Here is a 23,062-nt window from a genome sequence, read left to right on the forward strand (position 1 = left end):
TTATTTTCTCACTTTCCAATTTAGTCCTTTTCTTTTCTTAAATTTCCATGGATGAATCATCATAAATATCTACTAACTTCTCTTAATGGTCTATTTGCCTTATAAGGACGTCAAATTTTGAATTCCATAGCTATTTAATCCCTCTAGCTACTAGAATTCAACTTTTGCACTTTATACAATTTGGTCCTTACTAACAATTAAACATGAAATCGATAAAATTTTCATACGTCTTTCCTATTATAATGCATACCATAAAATAATATTAAAATAATTTTTCTTTATGACACAGATTTGTGATCTCGAAACTACTATTCCAATTTCACTGAAAATGAGCTATTACATCACTTGTCTCTCGTGATTAAAAAAAATAGATTTTTCTTAATGGGTTGATGATTATGCAATTTGGTCTTTGCTAACAATTAAACATGAAATCGGTAAAATTTTCTTATCAAAATTTTCATACGTCTTTCCTATTATAATGCAGACCATAAAATAATATTAAAATAATTTTTCTTTATGACTCAGATTTGTGATCTCGAAACCAATATTCCAATTTCACTGAAAATGGGCTGTTACGTCACTTGTCTCTCGTGATTAAATAAAATAAAATTTTCTTAATGGGTTGATGAGTTATATTACCTCATATATAAAAATTGAGGGAAAAACGAACAAACATTTCTAACCAAATAATAATAAATAATGAATTCGTCCCTAAAATCAATCAATTTAAAAACAAATTATTCTTCAAAAACCAATACTTTAAATCTTTTTGTGTAAATAAATCTAATTAAAGGATGCTTCTTTTTACAAGGGCATGGCATTGACAAGCCCCATGTGTCTAGATTTAAAAAAGAAAGAAAAAAAGACAAATGAAAAGGACATGCATTAAAAACATTGCATGATTTACCTAAAGTATTCTAAACCCACATGGAGGGGTCATGCCTTCTCCATTAAACTCCAACAAAGCAAAAACAAAAATTACCAAACTAAAAAGCAATCTAATTGTATGGATGGCAGCCTAAATTTGGTCCCCATTTAACATATCTCTGTTTAATTAATACTTAAATTGAATTTCAAGTTTCATCTGAGTTTTTTTTTTATAATTATTTTTAATATATATTATTTTACTTTTAATTAATATTGTTGTAACACTTTTAAAACTATTATGTTATATAAGTGGTACTAAATTGAGAACTTGCATGGTAAAGAAGACTGATAGATGTAAAATATAAATTGAAACAAATAATATGTTACGAGATATTAATTTAAGGTATGGACTAAATTGTAAAAAAATGAAAAAGTAAGAAAGTGTTACAATTATTGAAGAGCTTAGAATATGGCACTTAAAATAATGAAAGTGGTTTTGAGGGTTCATTTTCCTAACTAATCCCACCATAAATCATCTCACTTTGGTCTTTTTGGGTTGGATTCTGTTGCCCCTATGCCAACAAAATTACAGAAATTTGTTTTTTTTTGTATCATCTCTTTCTTCATTTGTTATTATTGTATCTCATTTAGCGAACTCTGCGGACTTTACAGTGTACTCATAGAGAGCTAGGCACGTGTCTTCCAATGGAATTAATGACATTGTGAACTTTAATTCGACGAACTTTGGAAAGGATAATTGATTGCTAATCATCTTAAAACATCACTCGTAGCGCCACCGTCACTACCCAAAGTATTAAATCAGACTTCAATACCGATAACATTAGAACACATATCCAAGTTTATTCCCCATTATAAAAAAGTCATGCAAACAATTCACAAGAACTCATGTAAACATTTCTTCTTTCTAAATCCCCATACTTTTCGTAAACAATAACCTCTCTCCCCACTTTGATCTTTCCTCTTCCTATAAATTCATTATTTTATAAATAAATTTTAGATTTTCATAAGGTGAAAGCTATTATCTTTCGAGAAGAGACTGTATTGAAAATTCTCTTTTAAAAAAACCAAAAAAGGAAAATTGGAAAACTTAGTGAAATGAACCGGTCTTGTTAATGTCTCCTCGCAAGATTTTGTTTCGTTCTTCTTTATATATTTTTTTATAGATTGCTAAATTTTATTTATATAACTTTTTCCAATCTTTAAATTGAAAATTTTACGTCATAGACCGCATAAAGAAGTCTGCGACCAAGTCACACTCTAATGTTTCCTTTTTGTTTATTGGGGGTCATTTGGTATAATGGAAGTGACTCAAGTCCTACTTAGATCTAGCTAAATTGTAAACCTTGTATTTTATCAGGGGTAATTATTATAAATACTAAATAATAAATCTGTACGGAATTTGAATCCTTTAGGACTCTCTTATTGTAGATGAGAATTAATCTCAACTATTGTGTAATTTGACCTGTACCGTTGGATCTAGGGAAGCTCAGCTATAAATAGAGTCTTTCCCCTCCATTTGATAATTGAGTTAAAGAATATATTAAGAGTATTTACTCAAACACTTGGTTTGCGCTGTTTTCCTTTGGCTTTTTTATTTCTTGTTGCTCTGTTATGTGAGTTTGCTTCGGTGCCTTGGAGAATTTCTGCAAGAATTCTCATTTTTCGAGAGTAGACTGATTTAGGTAAATTTGAATCCAAAAAATTATCTAAGGTCACGTGATTTACCACATTAAAATTCTAGTCCCGTGACATTTACACATGCTTAAATTCATATAATTCTTAATTATTACAATAATAATATTATTAATTAAGCTAATACGTAATTAACCCTTTTTTTTCTCAATTTAGATAATTTACTACAAATTAAATAGGAAAACTGCAAAATTAATTGCTTCATGAACTTTTATTGAGTTGAGGATCGGTTTCTCAAAAATGAAATTCCATTGTATAATTGTTCTTTTTTCTAATTAATCACCAATGGTTTAAGATTTGTCCTCAAAAGGATGTGGTTTAAGATATTGGCATGAAAAAGTTCCTCAAACATGAAAAAACATATATTTATGAAAGTTTGGAGAATTTAAGAGGCAAATCTATGTGTGTATACTCCCACCCACTAATGACATTAAATTATTGCCTAATTGGCAGAGCTATTCCCATGCTGCTTCTGCACCCATTGCCTGCAATTATTTCACATTCAAAGGAATTTTTGTGTGTGGTTAATACCAGGTTTGAAAGCAACTTAATTAAGCATATAGCTTCTTCCACTTTTCATAATTTCGCAACTTTGCCTCCTTCTCTATAACCAATTTTTTAAAATTAATCTAGTTTTCGATAAGTTCATCTGATACCCCGACCCATTTTTATTTTAACTCCTAAAAAGCAACATGTTGTGGCTCGGTCAACTTTAGAGGCCGAGTATCGAAGTATTGCAAACACAGACTGTTGACTTAACCTGGTTTGTTGTTCTTCTCACTGAACTTGGGGAGCATCTGGTGTGACAATAGAGGGACAATTCAGTGCATTTTGTGCGTGAAAAGGTTGCTCAAGGTGATCTACAAATCAATCATCTTCTTCTTTATCCCTAAAAGTTAAAATAGTTTATGACACAACCTTATTTCTTTATGTTCGGAACAAACTTAGATAAATGGTCGAATAAATTTCAAAAAAGTTTTTAAAAAAACATTAACAATTTATTTTGACAGTATAGAGTAATTACAAAGAATTGTAATTCCTTAGACGTTTGGCTGATAGAGTGTAATTACATCGTAATTTCATATGTCATGTTTGGTAGTACAAATTGTAATTACAGAGTTACATAATTTACATTTTAAAAATATTAATTACTATAAAAATTATTAATATGATAAAAATAATTTGTAAATAAGTAACAAGAATTAAAACCAAGTCATCATATGTATCGTGTTAGTCTATAAAAGTAGTTGATAATACGATTACTAATAAAAATAACAAGAAAAGTAAACATCATATGCAATTTTATCTGATTGTTCTAATGCATATTTGTTGGATTATTCTCTCTTTAATATTTAACATATGCTCAGTACCATCGTCTGTTGGTCTTTGACCGAGTTCATTATCATATGAATTTGAATATGCATCAGTAAGATTATTAAGATATCCTTCTTCCATATTCTCTTCGAAGTATAGGTTATCTCAAATTCCACCTAAATTATAGTTATGAAATATGCAACATTCTAGTACAATCCAATCTTCTTCTTCTTCTTCTTTTTTTTATGCTATATTAAGGTAATGTTAACATAGGAAATATTTTTAGAACAATAAATGTCTTTTCAACCACATTAGGATTGACCTTATAATATAGTCCAAATGGTTTGTAGCTTTAATTATAAAACTTATATAAATTTAACTTGGAGAAAGAATTATGTTAGGTTATATCATTTTTCGCAATACATAAATTAAGTAAAAATAATATATAATTTTATAAAAAGTTTTATAAATTTCAGTAGCTTTCATAACACTTTTATAAATAATATATGATCAAAAGAACAATAATATTTTTCTTTATGAATAAGTATATAATTTTATAATATATGGTACGGACACATAAATAAGTTATGTCCATACTTCTTGGCAATATTTTTTATAAGTAAATATATTATAACATTTTTATAACATGCAATTTATGTTTTATAATAAACTTTTTTACCATAACTTTAGAAATTTTTAGGATTTAAATAAAATAGATAAATTAGTTTTTACAATATAAGTTTTAGGATTTACAATATAAGATTTTTTATCATAACTGTTCCAAGCATTCCTACATGTTTATGTTTATAATATATATTTTATAACTTGTATAAAAATATTTTAAAAAATTAAATTTGAATATAATTATCTATGTAATTACTCCAATTCTCACCCTGTCCTAAGAATTAAAAAATGTAATTAAAGTATTCCAATTACACCCAATTCGTTGAGACTCGTCAATTACAATAGTTACACAAACATACTACCCTGGCAATTACTACCAAATCCAATTTTTAAGACACATACATGCTTAAAATGTCTCTTTTATAATATGGGATTATTATATTTACTTTAACAAACCAAAAGGCCCAAACACATACATGATTTCAAAAAACAGGCCCAAAACTCAAATTGGGGTTTGAAGCAAAAAAGAAAGCCTTTTAATAGGCCTTGTCAAAGGTCAATGACCCAAATCAAACAAACAACTAGAACGGATCCAATGGAATCCATTTAAAATTCCACCTATAAATTTTTCAAAATTTTTTTTATTTTATGCAATTAAATTAAGGATAAATATTTGGTTAGTGCATTTTTTTATTCTAAAAAAAATTTTAAGAAATCGAAATATATATTTTTTTAATATTGTACTATATTTTTATAGTACTTGTAGAATAAACACAACCCAAAATTGTTGAAGCAAGGTAGGGGTTAATGTGAAAGAGATTGATGGTGGGTCAAAAACTTGGAGTGACAAAGTCTCCCTTAAAACAGCATGTGTGTCAGTCACACCTTTATAAAATGATGTCAACATCTAGATGCTTTTTGAAATTAGTAAATGTTTTTTTGAGTCAGAAAGGAACATGGGATTGGTCTTAGGCCTAATCGGGTATGGTTTTAGCCGATTAGATTTCAAAACAGAGATTGTGTTTTGTGTCAGATTTCGGCTATTTTCTACGCATGAATTGGGCTGCCGGATTGCTTTCAACTTCGGCCCAGGTTTTCACATTACTCCTCCTCACCCAATCATGTCGGTGGGATTTTATTTATTATTTAATCTTGGTGTGCGAAAAACGAATAACAAATCAGATTTTTATCTCTTTCCAATGGGAGAATGACAAATCAAATTTTTCTTCTAACTTTCAGCTTCTTTCTGTTGAAAAAATTTATATTCAACTAAAAATACTGAAAATCATGAGAAAAAATCTGATTTGTTATTTTCTTATTGAAAAGGGATAAGAATGACGAGAAATCACAGTTTCATATAATCATTTCTCATGAAAACACTTCAATTTATATTAAATTTTGGAACACTCGAGTAACAAAAATATATTGAAATTTATAATGTATTAAATTCAAATTTTATTTTATTATTTTATATTTTTATATAGAATATATAAAAAAATAATATTTTAATCATTATTCAATTAAATTGATGCGAGATCAATTAAGTGATTACCATAATTGAAACACTAAAAAGATAATCAAAATTGATGGAAAAAGTTAGCTTAATTTTGCAAAATAACATGTTCTCAACTGGGAAATACCCTAACTATGATCCATGAAAATTTTGAATCTGGATGTAACAGGAGATTGAAACTAATAATAATTTTCCCATGGGCCATGCAATATGTAGCAATCAAACAATTAATATTTCTTGAAAGCTTCTTCTTCCATGGTTGGACCTTTTAAATAAAAAAGCTTGAGTTTGACAATGGCAATTGAATGTTGAAATGTCGTCCAGTGCAGAGGCAACAAAGTGGCCTCCTTGTTGACCATTTGAAACCACACCCCCCATTCAATAATTGAATGCCAACTCCTAACATAATCCCATGTGCCATTGACACTTTGTTTTAGTCAGCTGCTTCTCTATTTTATGAGTATTATATATTCAAATTGGGTGGATCTTATTCTTTCTCCAACACTTCTGATCTTACATATATAGATAGATTATGCTTGTTTGACTTCCTGTATGCCAACAGTCTTCACAGGGTTTGATTTTTTTGTAAAAGGTTGAAGGTTGCATACACATTAAGACCTGAAAATGACCTACTGAAAACACTTGTGTTATAAATCAGTTGTATTTAATTTGGGATCTTTATTCGAAATGAATGGATTAATCGATTAAATCGAATTTTTTATAATAATTAGAAAACTTAAGATATATTGCACGTTTAAACAGTGATTTAGAAATGGTAGAACGAGTAGGACATGTTGTATTCTATGTACTATGTTTCTATTGTCATATGCGTCGCCTGAATTATATATAGACGGCTTTAACCCTCAAAAAATAATTAAAAAAATATTATAAAATAATTACGAGCGAAGTTAGAAGATTGTTTTAGGAGACTAAAAATGAACAAAAATATTTTAAGGACAAAGTGCAATTCATAAATATTAAGGGTAAACTATAAAAATAGTCATTTTTGTTTGCCTTAATTAAATTGCATTTTTATACGTTACGTAGTACATCCAAGTTGGCATTTAAAACTTATTTAGATTGCCACGTAGGACTGTAGTTAGGGAGGCAACGAAACTTACCAGTAGAGTTACCATTTCGTAACAAAGTGATAACGTAAATGATTAAAACGTAATATTTCAAACATAAATAACTAAAATGTAATTTGGGGCAAATAAAAGTGAGTTTACCCAAATATTAAAGAAATTAATAGATAATTATGCATTTTTTGAGGCCAAGACTATTATATGCTCTTCTCCCTCCGACTTGATTTGAATAAAAGTATTATCATTTTTTTCATTCGATTCGGTTCGAATTATTATTTATTAATTAATATATATTTATTTTAATTTAATTATAAAATATATAAATTTTTAAAAAAAAAAGTAGAAGAGGGGGAGGGCAAAGTGACGTGCACGCAAAGCGAGGGTGATATTATGTACTGAGGGGTGAGTGGCACTTTCTTAGTTTTTTAATTAATTAAATTAAAGTGATTTTGTCTGTTTGTGTTTGAGAGAGAGAGACGAACGCGTTTTAACGTTTGCCAGTTTTATTTTTTCTTTTATAAGTCGGGATAACTGTTGACTTTGACTTCTACATTTCTCTTTTTTTAATTATTTATTTATTTTAGTTTTCAAATAAATAAATAATTAATTGCAAACAAATCTCTGACTCACATTGCTAACTGCCCCATTGCCGCAATCTCCGCTATTCGTTTCCCATTCTAATTCCATTTTCCAGTCTTCCTTCCTCTTCTTCTAGATATCTTGTTTTTCTCTCTCTCTCCCTCTGTTTTTTTTTTTTTAATAATTAAGAGTGTTTTGGACACCAGAGTTAAACACGGCATAATAAAGTATATTACTTGTATTTGATCTAATTCGAATATTATTGAGTTGAGCATGAGTAATTACACTAACAAGCTTCGGTTAATAGTAGCAAGCATGTTTCATTGAATATTAATGAACCACGTGTTTGTTGCAGGATTAAGTATTTAGTTTGGCAAATCACCTAGTTTTAGGTGATTTTTTGGGCAGAAAGTAAAATTCTTGTAAAAATTTTGTAAGGCACCGAAACAAAACAGAAGCAAATACGAAAGATAACACCAAGTGTTTACTTAAATGCTCTTAATAGTATAAAGGATTACAATTAAGTGAATACGAATGAGGGGAAGACCTTTATTTATAATTGAGTTTTTCAAAAATCAATGGTATAGATTGAGTTACATTCAACGGTTGAGATTAGAGCTTATTTACAATTGAGAGTCCTAAAGGGTTTAAACTCTATACAATCTTATCCCTTTAGGATTTAAATTATTTACTCACGTAACTCTTGTTTTACTTTCACTTGGCCACCAAAACTTCAAGTAGATAGGTTTCTTCATGAATTCCATAAGTTAGACCAACTCAAGCGGGTTTAGTAAGTTAACCTCTATAGAATGTTTTGTACGCAATAATCATGAGATTTGATTCGCAACTCGTGACACATACCGTTACATTTAAGGAACCCAAACTTAAATAGGCAGCAATTACCAAGAATTTCTAAGTATTAACTTTGAGATTAAAAAAGAAGACCAATTAATATATATTAGTTATTGACTTGGTCCAAATATAAACAAGACTCTTGTGGATGTCTAATTCAAGTTGTTGGATTGACTATGCAGTCTAGTCTAGAATTTATGGTATAAAGATAGAAAGAGACTAATTAAGAAATAATATTAATAAAAAATATAAGTGGAGTATATAATAAGTATCATACAGATTAGTTGATTATTATGTTTATTTAATTTAAATTTTATTATATGCGAGTTCAGTTAAAATATTTTAATTATTAGTCTTATCATATATGTAATAATATGTTTCAATTATAAATATTCGGAAGTATATTATTTGAAATTGTAACTATACAAGTAATTGAATAAATTAATTAGAATGAAGGAATAAATCATCAGATCTCCACCCATACATATTAATATTTAAAATATATATATTAAGTAAGACGTGGGTTCGAGAATATTGGAGCGCACTATTCTCCTATTTGTGAATTGAGAAAATGGATATGATCAGAACCTACTACGTATATTATCATTAAAAATATACGTTTATGGATTATTGTTTGTTTATTTATTTCTAGAATCTAACTTTCGTATAATAATCTGTAATCAAGAGGAAGAAGTTTTCTCTTACAGCCTTCGTTAGTGGGATAATGATGTCAACATTAATCTAGAATCAGAATCATGGCACATGAAGAAAATTATTGTACAACCTAAGATTAGTTTCTTTTAATATTTAATTAATTATTTTAAAACAACAAAACAATGAATCCAAACTTGGGTTTCGCAATTCATGGATGAAAATAAATTATATTTTAGAATTAATTATACAACTCGATGAAATCACAAGAAATAATATTGAGTATACTGTTAATGAAATTTTTAGACTTGAGTTAAAGATTATAGCAAGTTTAAACCCGGATTTTTTATGGTAACATCCAACAATTTTACTATCCGAGGTGGAATAAAAAAATATTTTGAAAATCCAAACTACCATTTTAATTAAAAACTGAAATTTTACTAGTTTTACTTTCTTGCCTTGCTTGCCACGATGGCAAAATCAGTGCAAAAGCATATCATATCATATCATAAGTGGGGTATGATTTTAATTTAATTTTTAATATAATCCCATGGCTAAACCAATCATTAAGCTATGAATTTTTTTATTTATGATTGATTGATTTTTGGTAAAACTAACTTACCTTTTTTTTTTTTCAATTCAATGGGAAAACCTAATGTTTTAAATATATGAATATAAATATAGGTGTTTTATAGGAGATGATAAAAGGCTACACACTACATTTCCCTCACTAAATACGGTCCATCGTCTACATCTTAGCCATTAATATTATTGCTAAACTCATTTAATTAAATAAATAGATAAATAAAAGAAGAGAATAAAACATATATATAAAAGGATATGTTTGGGTAAAGATCAATCATCAATTAATACCATCATTAATACACTTCAACCTCTCCATGTAAGCTGGATTATAATTGAGGTACATTCAGTTCTGAAAAAAAAAATTATGAATTTGTACTGTGCTAATATGATTTAAGTTTACATACGTTAATACAAGTCCCAGCAAGAGAGAGAATAAGAATGAAAAAATGGTGGTGCAATGAAAACCGGTTTACCTAAACAAATGTGGAAGCCAAGAGGAAGGCAAGGAAGAAGGAAAGATAACAAAAGAGATTGAGAGTTAGTAAATGCTTAGGGTTGTTGAATGGCTCAAGATCCCTATTTCATCGTTCTACATGGTATTTATAGGGAGGGAGGTCTAGTGCTCAATGATGTCATGTCATTGACAAATCTGGGACATGGTGGTCGTGTGGTTGGCCAGGTGGCGGGGCCATTGTACATGAGTTTTCGTCAAGTGTGGTATAGTTCTAATATAGTATGAGGTTGTTACGCCTAGTAGTCACCTCTTGAAGTGAGTGCGTTCTCACCAAAAGGCGGGGATGGGGTCCTGGGCTATGTAAGGTGGTAGACCAACTTGGCATTCCTTGGTGGAGAGCTAAGGCTATGTTTGGATTAATAAATAAAAATTCGACAAAAAAACAGAACAGTTTTATGGTTAAAATGTACATGTAGTCCTTATACTTTTTTAGCATAGAGGTTAAAAGGAATTAAATTAAATTTATTAATATTTAATCAAAGAGGCCAAGGCTGCCTAGTGCCTATGTCCCTAACTAGGCCCTGTATTTTATTTTTGGGTAAATGTTGATCCGTAAGTGATAAATTTTCGTAAAAAATAATACATTAAATGCAAATTTTATTTAATTAATACCTAAAAAACCAACTTTTTTTTTATAAAAAAAACTATTATTATTCAAAAGCTTTGACCTTTTGACCAGGTCATGGCGTTAGCGTCTCAGAATTCAAATGGGTTGTATAATTTTAGATTAGACTTTTTGGAGCCAATGGTCAACAATAACGCAACATTAATTAACTTCATTGTCTTTTGCCCGGTCGGTGTTCGATGTATCCTAGAGTCTGATTCCCTAACCAAGCGCCCAAACTTGTCCGTCATTCTCACGCTCCTTCCTCCGTGATCCCTTTTCACAATCCCATGCACGTGAAATCAGTACCTGTTTTCAGTTTTCACACAGACATTTTGCGATTGGAAAATTTCCAGTTTTCCTTTTCTCTTTTTCGTTTCTCTGATATAATAAAATCAATTAATTTACAACATAATATTAAAATAATAAAAAAATCTGATCTGGAATTTGTTCTTAAAAAATCCCCGTAAGTGTTTCACAATGTGAAGAATTTATTTGCAGGAAAAGGAAAAACTTATTTATTTAACTTAATTTTCTCTCAAATTAAATAAATTTTAATCAAATAGAAAATGAATGAAAGTTGAAGTAGTCGTAGTTGTTTGTCGACGGCATTAGCTTGCCGGGAAAGAGGTGGGCGAGTAATTATGTGGAGCTGACGTATATATTGTGTCAGCATTTACAACGCGCTTATTTTTATTTTTATTATTTCAAGTACAAATTACTTTATTGGAAAATGCCAAAATTTGAAATTAAAAAAATGCCAAACGGACGTTTCTTTTTATTTATATATTATTGAAAATTTGAGAATAGTAATAATCAACTAAAGCGCCCTTATGCTCTTCTTTTGTTGAATAAAAAAATAAAAGATAATGAAAACTAATTTTTTAAATAAATAATTTAGATTATTAAAAATATATTAAATAATTATTAATTAGTCCCGATTATGGTAGTATAGTATAGTATATAGGAGTCTATAAATATTATGTTGCACATGGAGGCTTAAGAGTGGAAAAGTTTCATAGATTTATCTTTTCCTCTTGTCTTTCTAGGAAATTATTCTCAAATGAGTCAACAAAATGTTTAGATGATAAATTTACAAATGGGTAAATTAAAACTAGATTATCAAAGAGAACAAATTAACTCAGTTTTTAATTTAAAATAATTAAAAATCAAGTTATAGGCCTAGGCCTATAATGGTTATAAATGTGCTTCTCCCCCCTTGCAAATCGAGTTCGAGCCGCTTAAATTTCCCCTATTCAGCAATTACCGGATACCATTACTCGAAGTCGATGCTCTCACCTTTGGAGGTCTCTTTCTAGGGTATGACCCTTGTTTCGTGAGAACTTAGCCTGGTCAGTAGGAAATGACACTGGTATTCGTTGTTTGAAAGATTCTTGGATTCTGACAATAGGTCCTTTAATAACGCAAAGTCCTGCTCATGCTAATCTGGATTTGGATTGCACTCTTAGCAAATTGGTTATGCCAGATGGAGTTTGATATCTTGACATGTTTCGTGTCTGGTTGTCAAAGGATGTGGTTAAGCAAATAGGGGCTGCAGAGAGTTAGATTTTTCCTTTGGTTAACGTCTAAGAAAAGACTTCTAACTAATGCGAAGCGTACTCGACGGGGAATTGGACATAGTAGTTCTTGCCCTCTTGGTGGCCACGAAACAGAGGATACTCTTCATGTGCTTCGGAATTATTCGGCAACAAAGGAAGTTTGAACTCATATTGTCCCAATTGATCAACAGCACATATTTTTCTCTTGGACTCTTCAAGATTGGTTGGCTTCTAACCTTTATTTTCACACGAGGGGTTATTTGGTCTTGTCTTTTTGGATTAATTATTTGGCGCATCTGGAAGAATAAGAATAACTTCCAAAATATTACATGGTCAACACTTGAGATTGTCAAAGCTTCTTTTAGTTGGGCTCAGTAGTATGAGTTAAGCCATAATGGATACCTGTACAATTCCATACTTCTGGTTCTTGAGCACCCTAGTAGGTACGTGGCTACACTTATTCACTGATGGTGCAGTGGCTAGAGATACTGGAAGTGCTTCTACTGGTGGTGTGTTGTGTGACCAGCTTGGAAATCAGATCTTGGGGTTCAATCACTATTTGGAGAGATGCACACCTTTTGAGGCTGAGCTATGGGGTATTTTAGATAGTTTACTCCTTCTGCTAAGTAAAGATTTTAAACGGGCCACGATTCAGACTGATAATCCGAAGGTGGTCAGGGCCTTACAAGATAATGGGATGGAGGATTCAGGAATCAATGTGATTAGGAGGGTCTAACGGATTCTGAGATCTGAAGAACAGTGGTGGATTAGGTATGTTCCTAGAGAAGTCAATATAGTTGCTGATCGGTTGGCTAAATTGAGTTTGGTGTGAAAGACAAGTCTACAGGTTTTCGATGATGCTTCCAATGAAGTTTTTGGGATTCTACAACAAGACAAAGCCAATAGTGCTTTTGATCAATTTAATTTAATATTATCACAAAAAAAACTAAAAATATTTATGATGGAATTTGGAATTTTAATGTTAGGGTTAACGTTAACTAATCACTGATTAAAATTTATATTAAATGGTTGGCCGAAAATAGAAAAAGAGAGTCACATAAGTTTAGTTATAAAATGGTGAGACAGAAGTTGTTTCTAACATAATGAAATACTACTTATGTGAACTTACAGATTGACATGAAAATTAACTTGCAAATAATTCAAATACATCACACAAATGTGAAAAACACATGTGTATAATATATGATATTATAATGCAAACATTAGTAATCTTTGTAAAAATTATATGAATAAACTTAAAAGAAATGCTAATTATAAGGATTATTATCTTATACACTACAAGCGAGTGTAGGATGATGTCATTTTGTTTTTAGGATGTAATAAAACAAGGAAAATTATTTGATACACTGCCTATTGAAATTTTACAGGGTTAGGGGTTAGCAAGTGCACTACAAATATATAGTAAAATATTAAAAAATAAACATGCATGCCAAATATTTACCCATACAATAATGATTAAATAATTAAGAATGACACTTGACATTATTTTAAATCTGTATAATTAAGAGAATAATTATTTTAAATGTACTAATATTATATATCAACTCACCCGATTTGGATAAACGCCTGATTAGCTTAATTAATTTTTGAAAAAATTTAAAAAGTTAAAAAGCAGAACCGCGAAAAGAGACGGGCCCCGTCCACACACATAACCGGTTAAACCGGTTAGGAATACGCGTACGCAAAAGTGGACCCAAAAAAGAAGAGAGGGCGGTCCAAAAGCAATAAATGCCCTCCCAATACCCCGCTCTTTAAAATCGACACGTACCGTATTCATAATTAACCGGCAAATGGCGGTCACCTTCTTCCCAAAAATTCCAAGCTGTTATCCAAATTATTAACCCAAAAATCCATTCACATTTCACACTTGAAAAGAAACACACCCCCCCAATACAATACTCCCCCCACCATTTCCTCCCTAGTTTTGTTCAATAAAAAAGGAAACAGAATATGTGAATAGTTTTATGGAGAAGAAGAACGAGAATAATCCCATGGCGAATATGAGATTTTCCGATGAGATTCCGTCAGTCTTTGGTGGTGGTGGTGGTGGGAGCATCTTTGACATGGCAGGAACATCATGTGAAGGCAGTGGTGGAGATAAGTGGGGGTCATTGGGTTTCATGGATTTGCTAGGTATCCATCAAGATTTTGTTGCTCCTTCTTTATTCGATTCTTTTCAGCCTTCGATTCTTCCACCATCCTCACCTCCATTACCAGTGTTTCACCACCATGATGATGATATATTACACGAACCCCACACTGACTCTAAGCAGCAGCACCTCAATCATCAGGCTGGTCTTTTGTCGCCGGCTTCCACCGTGCCGGAATCTTCCGAGGTCTTGAACAACCCCGCGACGCCAAACTCTTCTTCCATCTCTTCTTCTTCCAATGAATTAGCTGCAAATGATGAGCAAACCAAAGCTGAGGATGATGAAGACAAGACAAAGAAACCGTAAGCTTTTTCATCTTTTTTTAAGCTATGGGTTTCATCATGACTTACATACATACATCATGTATATGCATATACATATACATATTTGTAAGTGGTGGTTTTTTAAGTAAAGTTTGATGGGGTTTAGGTTGAAACCCAAAAAGAAGAATCCAAAAAGGCAAAGGGAACCCAGATTTGCCTTCATGACCAAGAGTGATATTGATCACTTAGATGATGGCTATAGATGGAGAAAATATGGGCAAAAAGCTGTGAAAAACAGCCCTTATCCCAGGTATATATATCAAATTTGTTTTTCTTTTTTAAATTAGTATATCAATTTTGAATATGTTCCTTGCATACCAAGAATTCAAAATTTCATAAAGAAAAAAAGTACTTTTGAATTAACTTTTTTAATTGTGGGGTTCTAATGTATGATTGAAAAACAGGAGCTACTATCGTTGCACTACGGCAGGATGTGGGGTGAAGAAGAGAGTCGAGAGGTCGTCCGACGATCCGACCATCGTCGTCACGACGTACGAAGGCCAGCATACGCATCCATGTCCGATAATGCCTCGAGGGGCCATCGGAATCGCACCGGACTCCGCCGCTTTCGGTGCTCCATCTTTCATTATTCCTCAACCTATGTACTTAAACCATCAACAGCAGCAGCAACAACAATTACAACCCTATATATATAACTCAACCCCTTCTTTGAACATCACCACAGCTAGCTCAAACATAATCCATCCCCCGTTCCCTGGTTTTCTTCAAGAGAAACCACGATTCAGTAACCCAAATCCTTCAGCTTTATCACATAGAGACCATGGGCTTCTTCAGGATATTGTTCCCTCACCGATGAGGACAGAAGCAAAGGAAGAAGATCAGTAGGAAAAAAAAAGGGTTTTTAATTATGTGTTTACTACTGGTATGTCGTTTTTCTAACCAACTCATCATCAAGAAAGAACCCCCACTTTTCACCATTTTTATGTCGCTTAATTATATGTTAATTATCTCTGTACAATTATTAGATCACTAGTGCTTTTTAGGAGTAGTTTTTTGTACTATTGGTTTTTCTTGTGGCTATTCTTTGTATTTAGGGAGTATTCAATCATATGGAGATATATTGTGTTTCTTTTACTTTTTTGCTTTCTTATAGCTTCAATGTGTGCACCCATGCATATATGATCATCACATATAGATTATTATTAAGCTAGAGAGAGAAAGACTTTAGGGTTAGGGTTTTTCTTGATGAGAAAAGTAGTTATAATTACTTATAGTTCCTTTTTGTATGGGGACATATCAAATTGTTCAACTTTATGGGGAAAGAAAGGGGGCATTTCTACAATAATCAAGATGAGAAATCGACCCTAAAGGTAGGAGATGGTAGGGCAATGAAATTGAACAGATAATGTGTTTTGAAAAGTTTATTATTATGATTAGTAGACTCCAACTTTGATATTTTTCAGAGTGTTAATGACTACTACTCTAGTAACTAAGCCAACCCATATCGGGTATTCGGGTGTAATATAGCAGGTATTGGAGTACATACAATGCATGGAGGGTTCAAAGACATGAATACAACAGTATAACTTTTAACCATTCCTCCACCATTAATTAGCTTTTTGGATCTTCCTTTTTAAGCTAATTAACAGGGAAGAGATGGAGGGTCAATAAATGATGGAATATGAACAACTTAGCAAGGAAATGGATAGTGCTATAATCTCTAGATATTACAAGGAATGGCGAGAGATTTTTCCCATATATCACTGTCTCAGCAATATTAAGCTCTAGGAACAAGGTACAGTACTCCTCAACATGCTAAGCTACTTATATATATGTATATATATGTGTGTGTGGTCATACGTATAAAGATATTGTATTTAAAGCAGAGTTATGAAGAAAGTTAAACTTTCGGAATACAAATAGCAATAGCTCATATATATAATATAGGGCAATATTCAGTTTGCATGCATACCTTTGGATTTCATTTAAAAGAATATTTCATACCCACCATAAGCTTATATTCTTTTGTTGAAATTATATATGCACTAGCATTATATATACATATATGTATATGTGAGTGTAATGTATGTATGTTTACATGTGTATCATTGCATATTTGCATTATATACATAATTTATAACATCAGTTTTGAATTAAATCACGGAATAACTCTTAATTGTTATTCTTTATCAAATAATCTTATTATCATTACACTCGTGAAAGATTAAATTGATTAGTTCAAGTTGTGTGAATAAAAATAATAATTTGGTCTGTTAGAGCATATTGTGGAAACATGTATTATATTCATCATGTAAGAATAAAGATAAGGTACGTGAAAGAATGATTAAACTTTTTCTTTCAAAATTGTCTTATCAGTATCTTTTATTTAACGTCTTCAAATGTGGGATCCTTTTGGAAGATTTTTGCACATAACAGCTGGATTGAAATGTTGTACACTTATATATATATATATATATATCATTTCTGCTTTGCATATACGTATATTTCAAGCTTTTTAGAAATGCTTTGCATATTGATACGTGTATGCACTTTACATATAATACGTAAAGAAGTAGTATAATTAAATTTAGAATTATCACTTTAAAGCACTTTATGGAAAATATATACGGGTAAACTATGAAGATAAAAATTGTTTAAGAATCAAACTCAAGACTTATGTTAACCGGAAATTTTAATATGAGTCCTTTACTTTTATTGTCATGATTCAACATGTTTGAAATTTAAATGTTTTTTCAAAACATGTGATTTAAAGAAGTAGAAAACATAAGATATGAAATGGAAAGTCTTTGGGCATATATAAATAATACATTGCGCATGCATACTTGTCATAGAAAGTAATGGTGAAATGATATATATGAGAGGAATTCAAGTTGTACATAAAATTTTCAAACTTTAAAGGTAATATTTTAAAAGTACGATAAATAAATCAGATCAATTCGAGCAATTATAATAATAAATTATTTTATAGAAATGTATAAAGTGTGAATTGTATGATGGTGCTTGGAAAGAAGATGTATATGTAGAATGTAAACATAGGTTGGTCACTAGTTTACTCAAACGTCACAAGGAAGAAGAGATAGGATTCTTGCCTCGTGCTAATGAACATTTCCTCTATTGGTGGGCTAAATAGGGTTTGCTCAAACATTGCTGGAAAGTTAAAAAGATAGAAAGCTTGGTTGTTTCCTTAGAAAAACAAAAAGTTCTATCTTCTTATCCCAAATTTTCTGATGTAACAACTGTCATTAATCAAATTAGAAAGTAATGAAGCTAAAAGAGACATCAGTCTATATCCATGAGAAACGAAATAGCAGATGTTGTGATTCGAATTTTTATTTTATTAAATATAAGATAATCTTGTACAACTTTAACATCGAATGACTGCATAAATTTTTTAAAATTTGATTTTTTAATAATTTAAAATTTTGTTATTGAAAGGTATAATCCCAAATTTAATCTTTTAGTTAGTTATATTTTTTATTATCAATTTTACCTTTTAATTTTATTAAAAAAGTTGAATTTGACCATCAACATTCCGAAAGAGTTGAATTGTTTTTTTAACGAAATCTTGACTAAAACGTTAAATTTTTAAACATGAAAAATCGCATGTACTTCATTCTAATTTTTTAATTTTATGAGGTTTTATAATTTTAAAATTATTTATTGACATGACATGCAAGACAAAGAGTGACATGTTAATATGAAAGTACATATGGGCTATCCTGCAGGTTGTCACACTAACATCATTAAAATATTAATGTTTTAGTCCGCATTCCTGTTAAAAAAAGCGATCTGACTTTTTAAATGTTAATGATCAAATTTAACTAATAAAAACCAAATTGATGAAACTATAAACAGTGAAGGCTAAATTTAATATAATAATATATTTGAGAAAGAATATTGGAATTACATAAAAAAGAAGAAGGTATATTAATAGGAGTAGAGACATAAGTATAAGGGGTGTATGATTGTAGATGAGGTTCAACATCACATCTTGTCATCCCATTGTAAAAGAAATTAATAATTGAGAATTTGAGAGAATAAATTTGAGTTGTCTTTTTGAATTTTGAGCACTTAGATGCTATCTTGAGTTGTATGGGATCAAAATTATAGGTCTTTTTACTCTCCTACCCCCAAAAATATTATCTCTCTTACAACAAAAAAGAGTTTAAATTTTAATAATATATGTGTTTCGAGTTGTATGTATTTTTCTGATCTGGGGTTCGAGATGCATGATTCAATGTTCAAATTTCGAGGTTCAGGGTAAAAAATTATTAAAATTATGTGTCAATGACATGAAAAAAATGATTGAAATGTCATTGAATGATTAGAAAAGAGACCATGGATGATGTGGTGGGATGGATCCATAAAATAATTTCTCCCCCGTCCCCTTTTCTCTTGTATAAAAAAGTATAATCTGGCAAAAAGTATGAACCTTAACATTCTGCTTATATTTGTAAATAATTAATTAATTTTATTTAAATCGTTTTAATTTTTTAGAAATATGTTACTTTTATTAATATTTAGAAATTTTATATTTTTAAAATTAGATTTTATTTTATTGAAATTTTAAGTATAAAAAATTAATATATTTTTAATATCTATATTATAATATTATATAATATATAAAAAATAAACCAAGCTTTTGACTTTAAATATCAAAACTTGATTTCAGCCTATATTTTCAACAGGTTTATTGAAATGAGTTGGGCTTTATCCTTTAGGTGTTTTACAAAATCAATAAAGATGCGACCAAGACTCACAATTTATCTGGGTTACATTGTCTTATAGCCAACCTACTCTTTTACTGAGCAGATGCTTATGTTTTGGGATCTGAGCCCATTACATTTGGGTTTAGACCTATTAGGGTCTACCTGTCTGCTCGAAATTTAGGAGAGTTCGGACAAAAATATTACGCTCGAAAATGAGCTTGGGTAAAAAAAGTAGGCACTTTAAAATATGGGTTGGGCTCGGATTTAAACATTCAAAGCCTGAGCCCGACCCATTTTAAGTTTATAATACTTTATATTATGTTATTTTTATATATTATGTAATTTAAAATACATTGAAAATAAAATTATACTAAATATATAATACTACTCTAATGTAAACATTAAAATAATGTTGGGATGACTATATAAAAAATTTCAATACATAAAAATTGTATAAAATTGTTAAATATTAAAATAAAATAAAATATTTTTAAAAAAAATTAAAACAATATAGGCGGGCCTAAAATGAGTTTGGATTAAATTTTTTTACAAATATGGGCAAATTTGCCGAGTTTGAGCAAATATAAAATATATTAATATCATACTTAGACCCAACCCAACTCGGTCCATGAGCACTAGTGAGAGTTAAATAACATTAACATTTCAACTAAAACTTCATTTGAATCGTATATGAATTTTTAATAAAAAAAAATTTTAACCAACATCATAGATGTACTATAATCTACAGCAGCTTGCCCTTAGAGCTTCTCTTTAATACTTGAAAAAGCTTTCAATCTGCAGCAGCACATGGCGTTAGGTATTATATTGTTACTCTCATGACGAAATACACCAAAAACTTGACCTCTTCCATTGCTTGACTGCTTCTTCCTTCACGTTTAAACCACCCCCTTTGCCTCAATTCATATATATATGATCTTTAAGTTGCAGTTTGTAAGTAGTAAAGAGTAGAAAGATGGCCAAGTGTTTGGTTTTGTTATTTTTATGTTTGGTAATGGTTTCCATTAATGTTGCAAACACCATGAACGAAACATGCGTCGACGACATTAGTATAGTGTTGCAGATCGACTTGTATAAAAATAGCTGCCCGGAGGCAGAGTCCATCATCTACTCTTGGGTTGAAAATGCAGTATCACAGGACTCTAGAATGGCAGCTTCGTTGCTTCGGCTTCATTTCCATGATTGCTTTGTTAATGCAAGTCACACTTTTAATTTATGCTACTAATATTTATGTATTCATGTACAAATAATTGATGTTGGATGTGAGTTGTTTTTTTTGGCAGGGTTGTGATGGCTCAGTGTTGTTGGATGATACTGAGGATTTCACTGGTGAGAAAACCGCACTGCCGAACTTGAATTCTCTGAGAGGATTTGAAGTAATCGACGCTATTAAATCGGAGCTCGAATCTGTTTGCCCTCAAACTGTTTCTTGTGCTGATATTCTTGCAACAGCTGCTAGAGACTCTGTCGTTATAGTGAGTTATATATACATCCGTATCTAATACTTATACCCGAGTCTGAGTAATGAAAATATAAAATTTGGGAATGCAGTCAGGGGGTCCGAGTTGGGAAGTGGAGATGGGGAGAAAAGACAGCTTGGGTGCTAGCAAAGAAGCAGCAACAAACAATATTCCAGGTCCAAATTCAACGGTGCCAATACTTGTTGCCAAGTTCCAAAACGTTGGACTCTCATTCAATGACATGATTGCACTTTCTGGTGATGATTTTTTATGACAATGCACCTTGTATTTGTAAATGTCTCAATTACATAACCATGAAACCAAGCATTGGCATTGTTTTTGCAGGTGCACACACGTTGGGAATGGCTCGATGTTCGACATTTAGTTCACGGCTTCAAGGCTCAAATGGTCCAGATATTGACCTTGATTTCCTTCAAAACCTGCAGCAGCTGTGCTCACAAACGGATGGGAACTCAAGGCTTGCGCGACTTGATCTGGTCAGCCCTGCGACGTTTGACAACCAGTATTACATTAACCTTCTTTCCGGAGAGGGATTGCTGCCATCTGACCAGGCGCTTGTCACTGATGATTATCAAACTAGACAGCTTGTACTATCCTATGCTGAGGACCCTTTGGCCTTCTTTGAGGACTTCAAGAATTCGATGCTGAAAATGGGAAGCTTAGGGGTGCTAACAGGGACCGATGGCCAGATTCGGGGGAATTGCCGGGTTGTTAATTAATCAACTTCTTTGTTGCCATTGCATTTGCTTTGCTCGACTTTGCATGGTTGTAACATTAAGAAGTTATTATGTAGTTATGGTTTAAGTGCATGTTTAGGAGTAACCTTATTTGGAATCTTAGTAGAATGCAATCTAATTATAATTGTCATTACAGAATGTCGATTTAGAGCAAAAAGAAGGATCTATTTCTAACTCTTTTATTATTATATCAATTACGTTACCCATTTTTATGACCAAACTAATCAAGTCGACGGATTGCTTATGTGCCAAAAAAAGAAAAACATTTTTCTTCTACATGAACTCCAAGAAAAAGAAATCGATTCGAAAACAGGAATATCTTCGGGGGCACATGAAGCAGAGATTTCACAAAATAAGATCTCAAAAAGCAAAAGGATTCCGCATTCAGTGAATAAGCATATCCCACTAGAAGTGTCTAAGGATTGCAATGGATCAAATTACAGAGGAGAGAGTACTATCATAGAAAAAAGCGAAGTTATAAAACAAAAGACCACCACAATTAGTATACATTAAGTTGAAAAAACATTTGTTAAAATACAGATATGGGTGATATATAAGTTCTATCCATGTAAACAAGCAGAAGTTGTAGGCATTTAATTAGGTAAAGCGAGAGCACCGTTGAAGAAGCTGTTTGAAAATGCTATATCTACCCTATAACCTCTTATAGATACAAGTTTTTGAGAAACACAATTATGCATACACTCGGGCTTGGGTAGGAGCATAGGAGATGGGAATGTTAAATGCTTAAAAAAAAATGAAGAGTCAAAGCAATATAATAAACAACTTTTTAGGCCCAAATCAAAAGAAGGTTTAACCACCAACGCCTGGCCCTAGAGACAGCTTACCAGTCGGGTGATGACAGATTGGTGTAGTAACTCAAAACCATTTACCTGCCACACAACAACCATCCTCGGCAACCTAGCGAAGGCCAAGCCTCCGACTAATCATAGACCTATAAGGTTGTGTTAGCTGACCCTCCTGAGGACAATTAACCTCCCCATGTCAATATCCCCTAGTCCTCTCAAGACACATCAAGGAATACACGAGAAGACAACGAACCCTCACGCATGTCAACGAATCCTCCCACAACAAGTATAGCTAATGCCCACCTATTGGCACGCTCGTAGCAAGGATCTTACCAAGAAGGGTATACATAAGTCACTCTTACCACCTTCATACTC

General features: G+C 31.4%; 2 protein-coding genes across 4 annotated transcripts; both read left to right on the forward strand.

Moving 5' to 3' along the window:
• The first annotated feature begins 14,291 nt into the window (after window positions 1–14,291).
• Window positions 14,292–17,112, forward strand: LOC105796916 (probable WRKY transcription factor 48). Of its 3 annotated transcripts, none has more exons than XM_052628062.1 (4): window positions 14,292–14,933; window positions 15,061–15,204; window positions 15,359–15,837; window positions 16,443–17,112. In XM_052628062.1, exons 1-3 carry the CDS (start codon window positions 14,446–14,448, stop codon window positions 15,798–15,800), a joined length of 1,074 nt encoding a protein of 357 aa, XP_052484022.1. In that variant the 5' UTR covers window positions 14,292–14,445; the 3' UTR covers window positions 15,801–15,837; window positions 16,443–17,112. The 3 variants fall into 3 exon arrangements, with proteins under 3 accessions (XP_052484022.1, XP_052484021.1, XP_012482217.1); XM_052628061.1 differs by having other exon boundaries at window positions 16,446–17,112; XM_012626763.2 differs by lacking the exon at window positions 16,443–17,112 and having other exon boundaries at window positions 14,293–14,933; window positions 15,359–16,049.
• Window positions 17,113–20,507: 3,395 nt separating this feature from the next.
• Window positions 20,508–22,048, forward strand: LOC105796917 (peroxidase 40). Its single transcript, XM_012626764.2, has 4 exons — window positions 20,508–20,858; window positions 20,947–21,138; window positions 21,215–21,380; window positions 21,469–22,048. Exons 1-4 carry the CDS (start codon window positions 20,619–20,621, stop codon window positions 21,861–21,863), a joined length of 993 nt encoding a protein of 330 aa, XP_012482218.1. The 5' UTR covers window positions 20,508–20,618; the 3' UTR covers window positions 21,864–22,048.
• Window positions 22,049–23,062: the final 1,014 nt, after the last annotated feature.

Source organism: Gossypium raimondii, chromosome 3 (assembly GCF_025698545.1).
Source record: "Gossypium raimondii isolate GPD5lz chromosome 3, ASM2569854v1, whole genome shotgun sequence".
NCBI classification, from domain to species: domain Eukaryota; kingdom Viridiplantae; phylum Streptophyta; class Magnoliopsida; order Malvales; family Malvaceae; genus Gossypium; species Gossypium raimondii.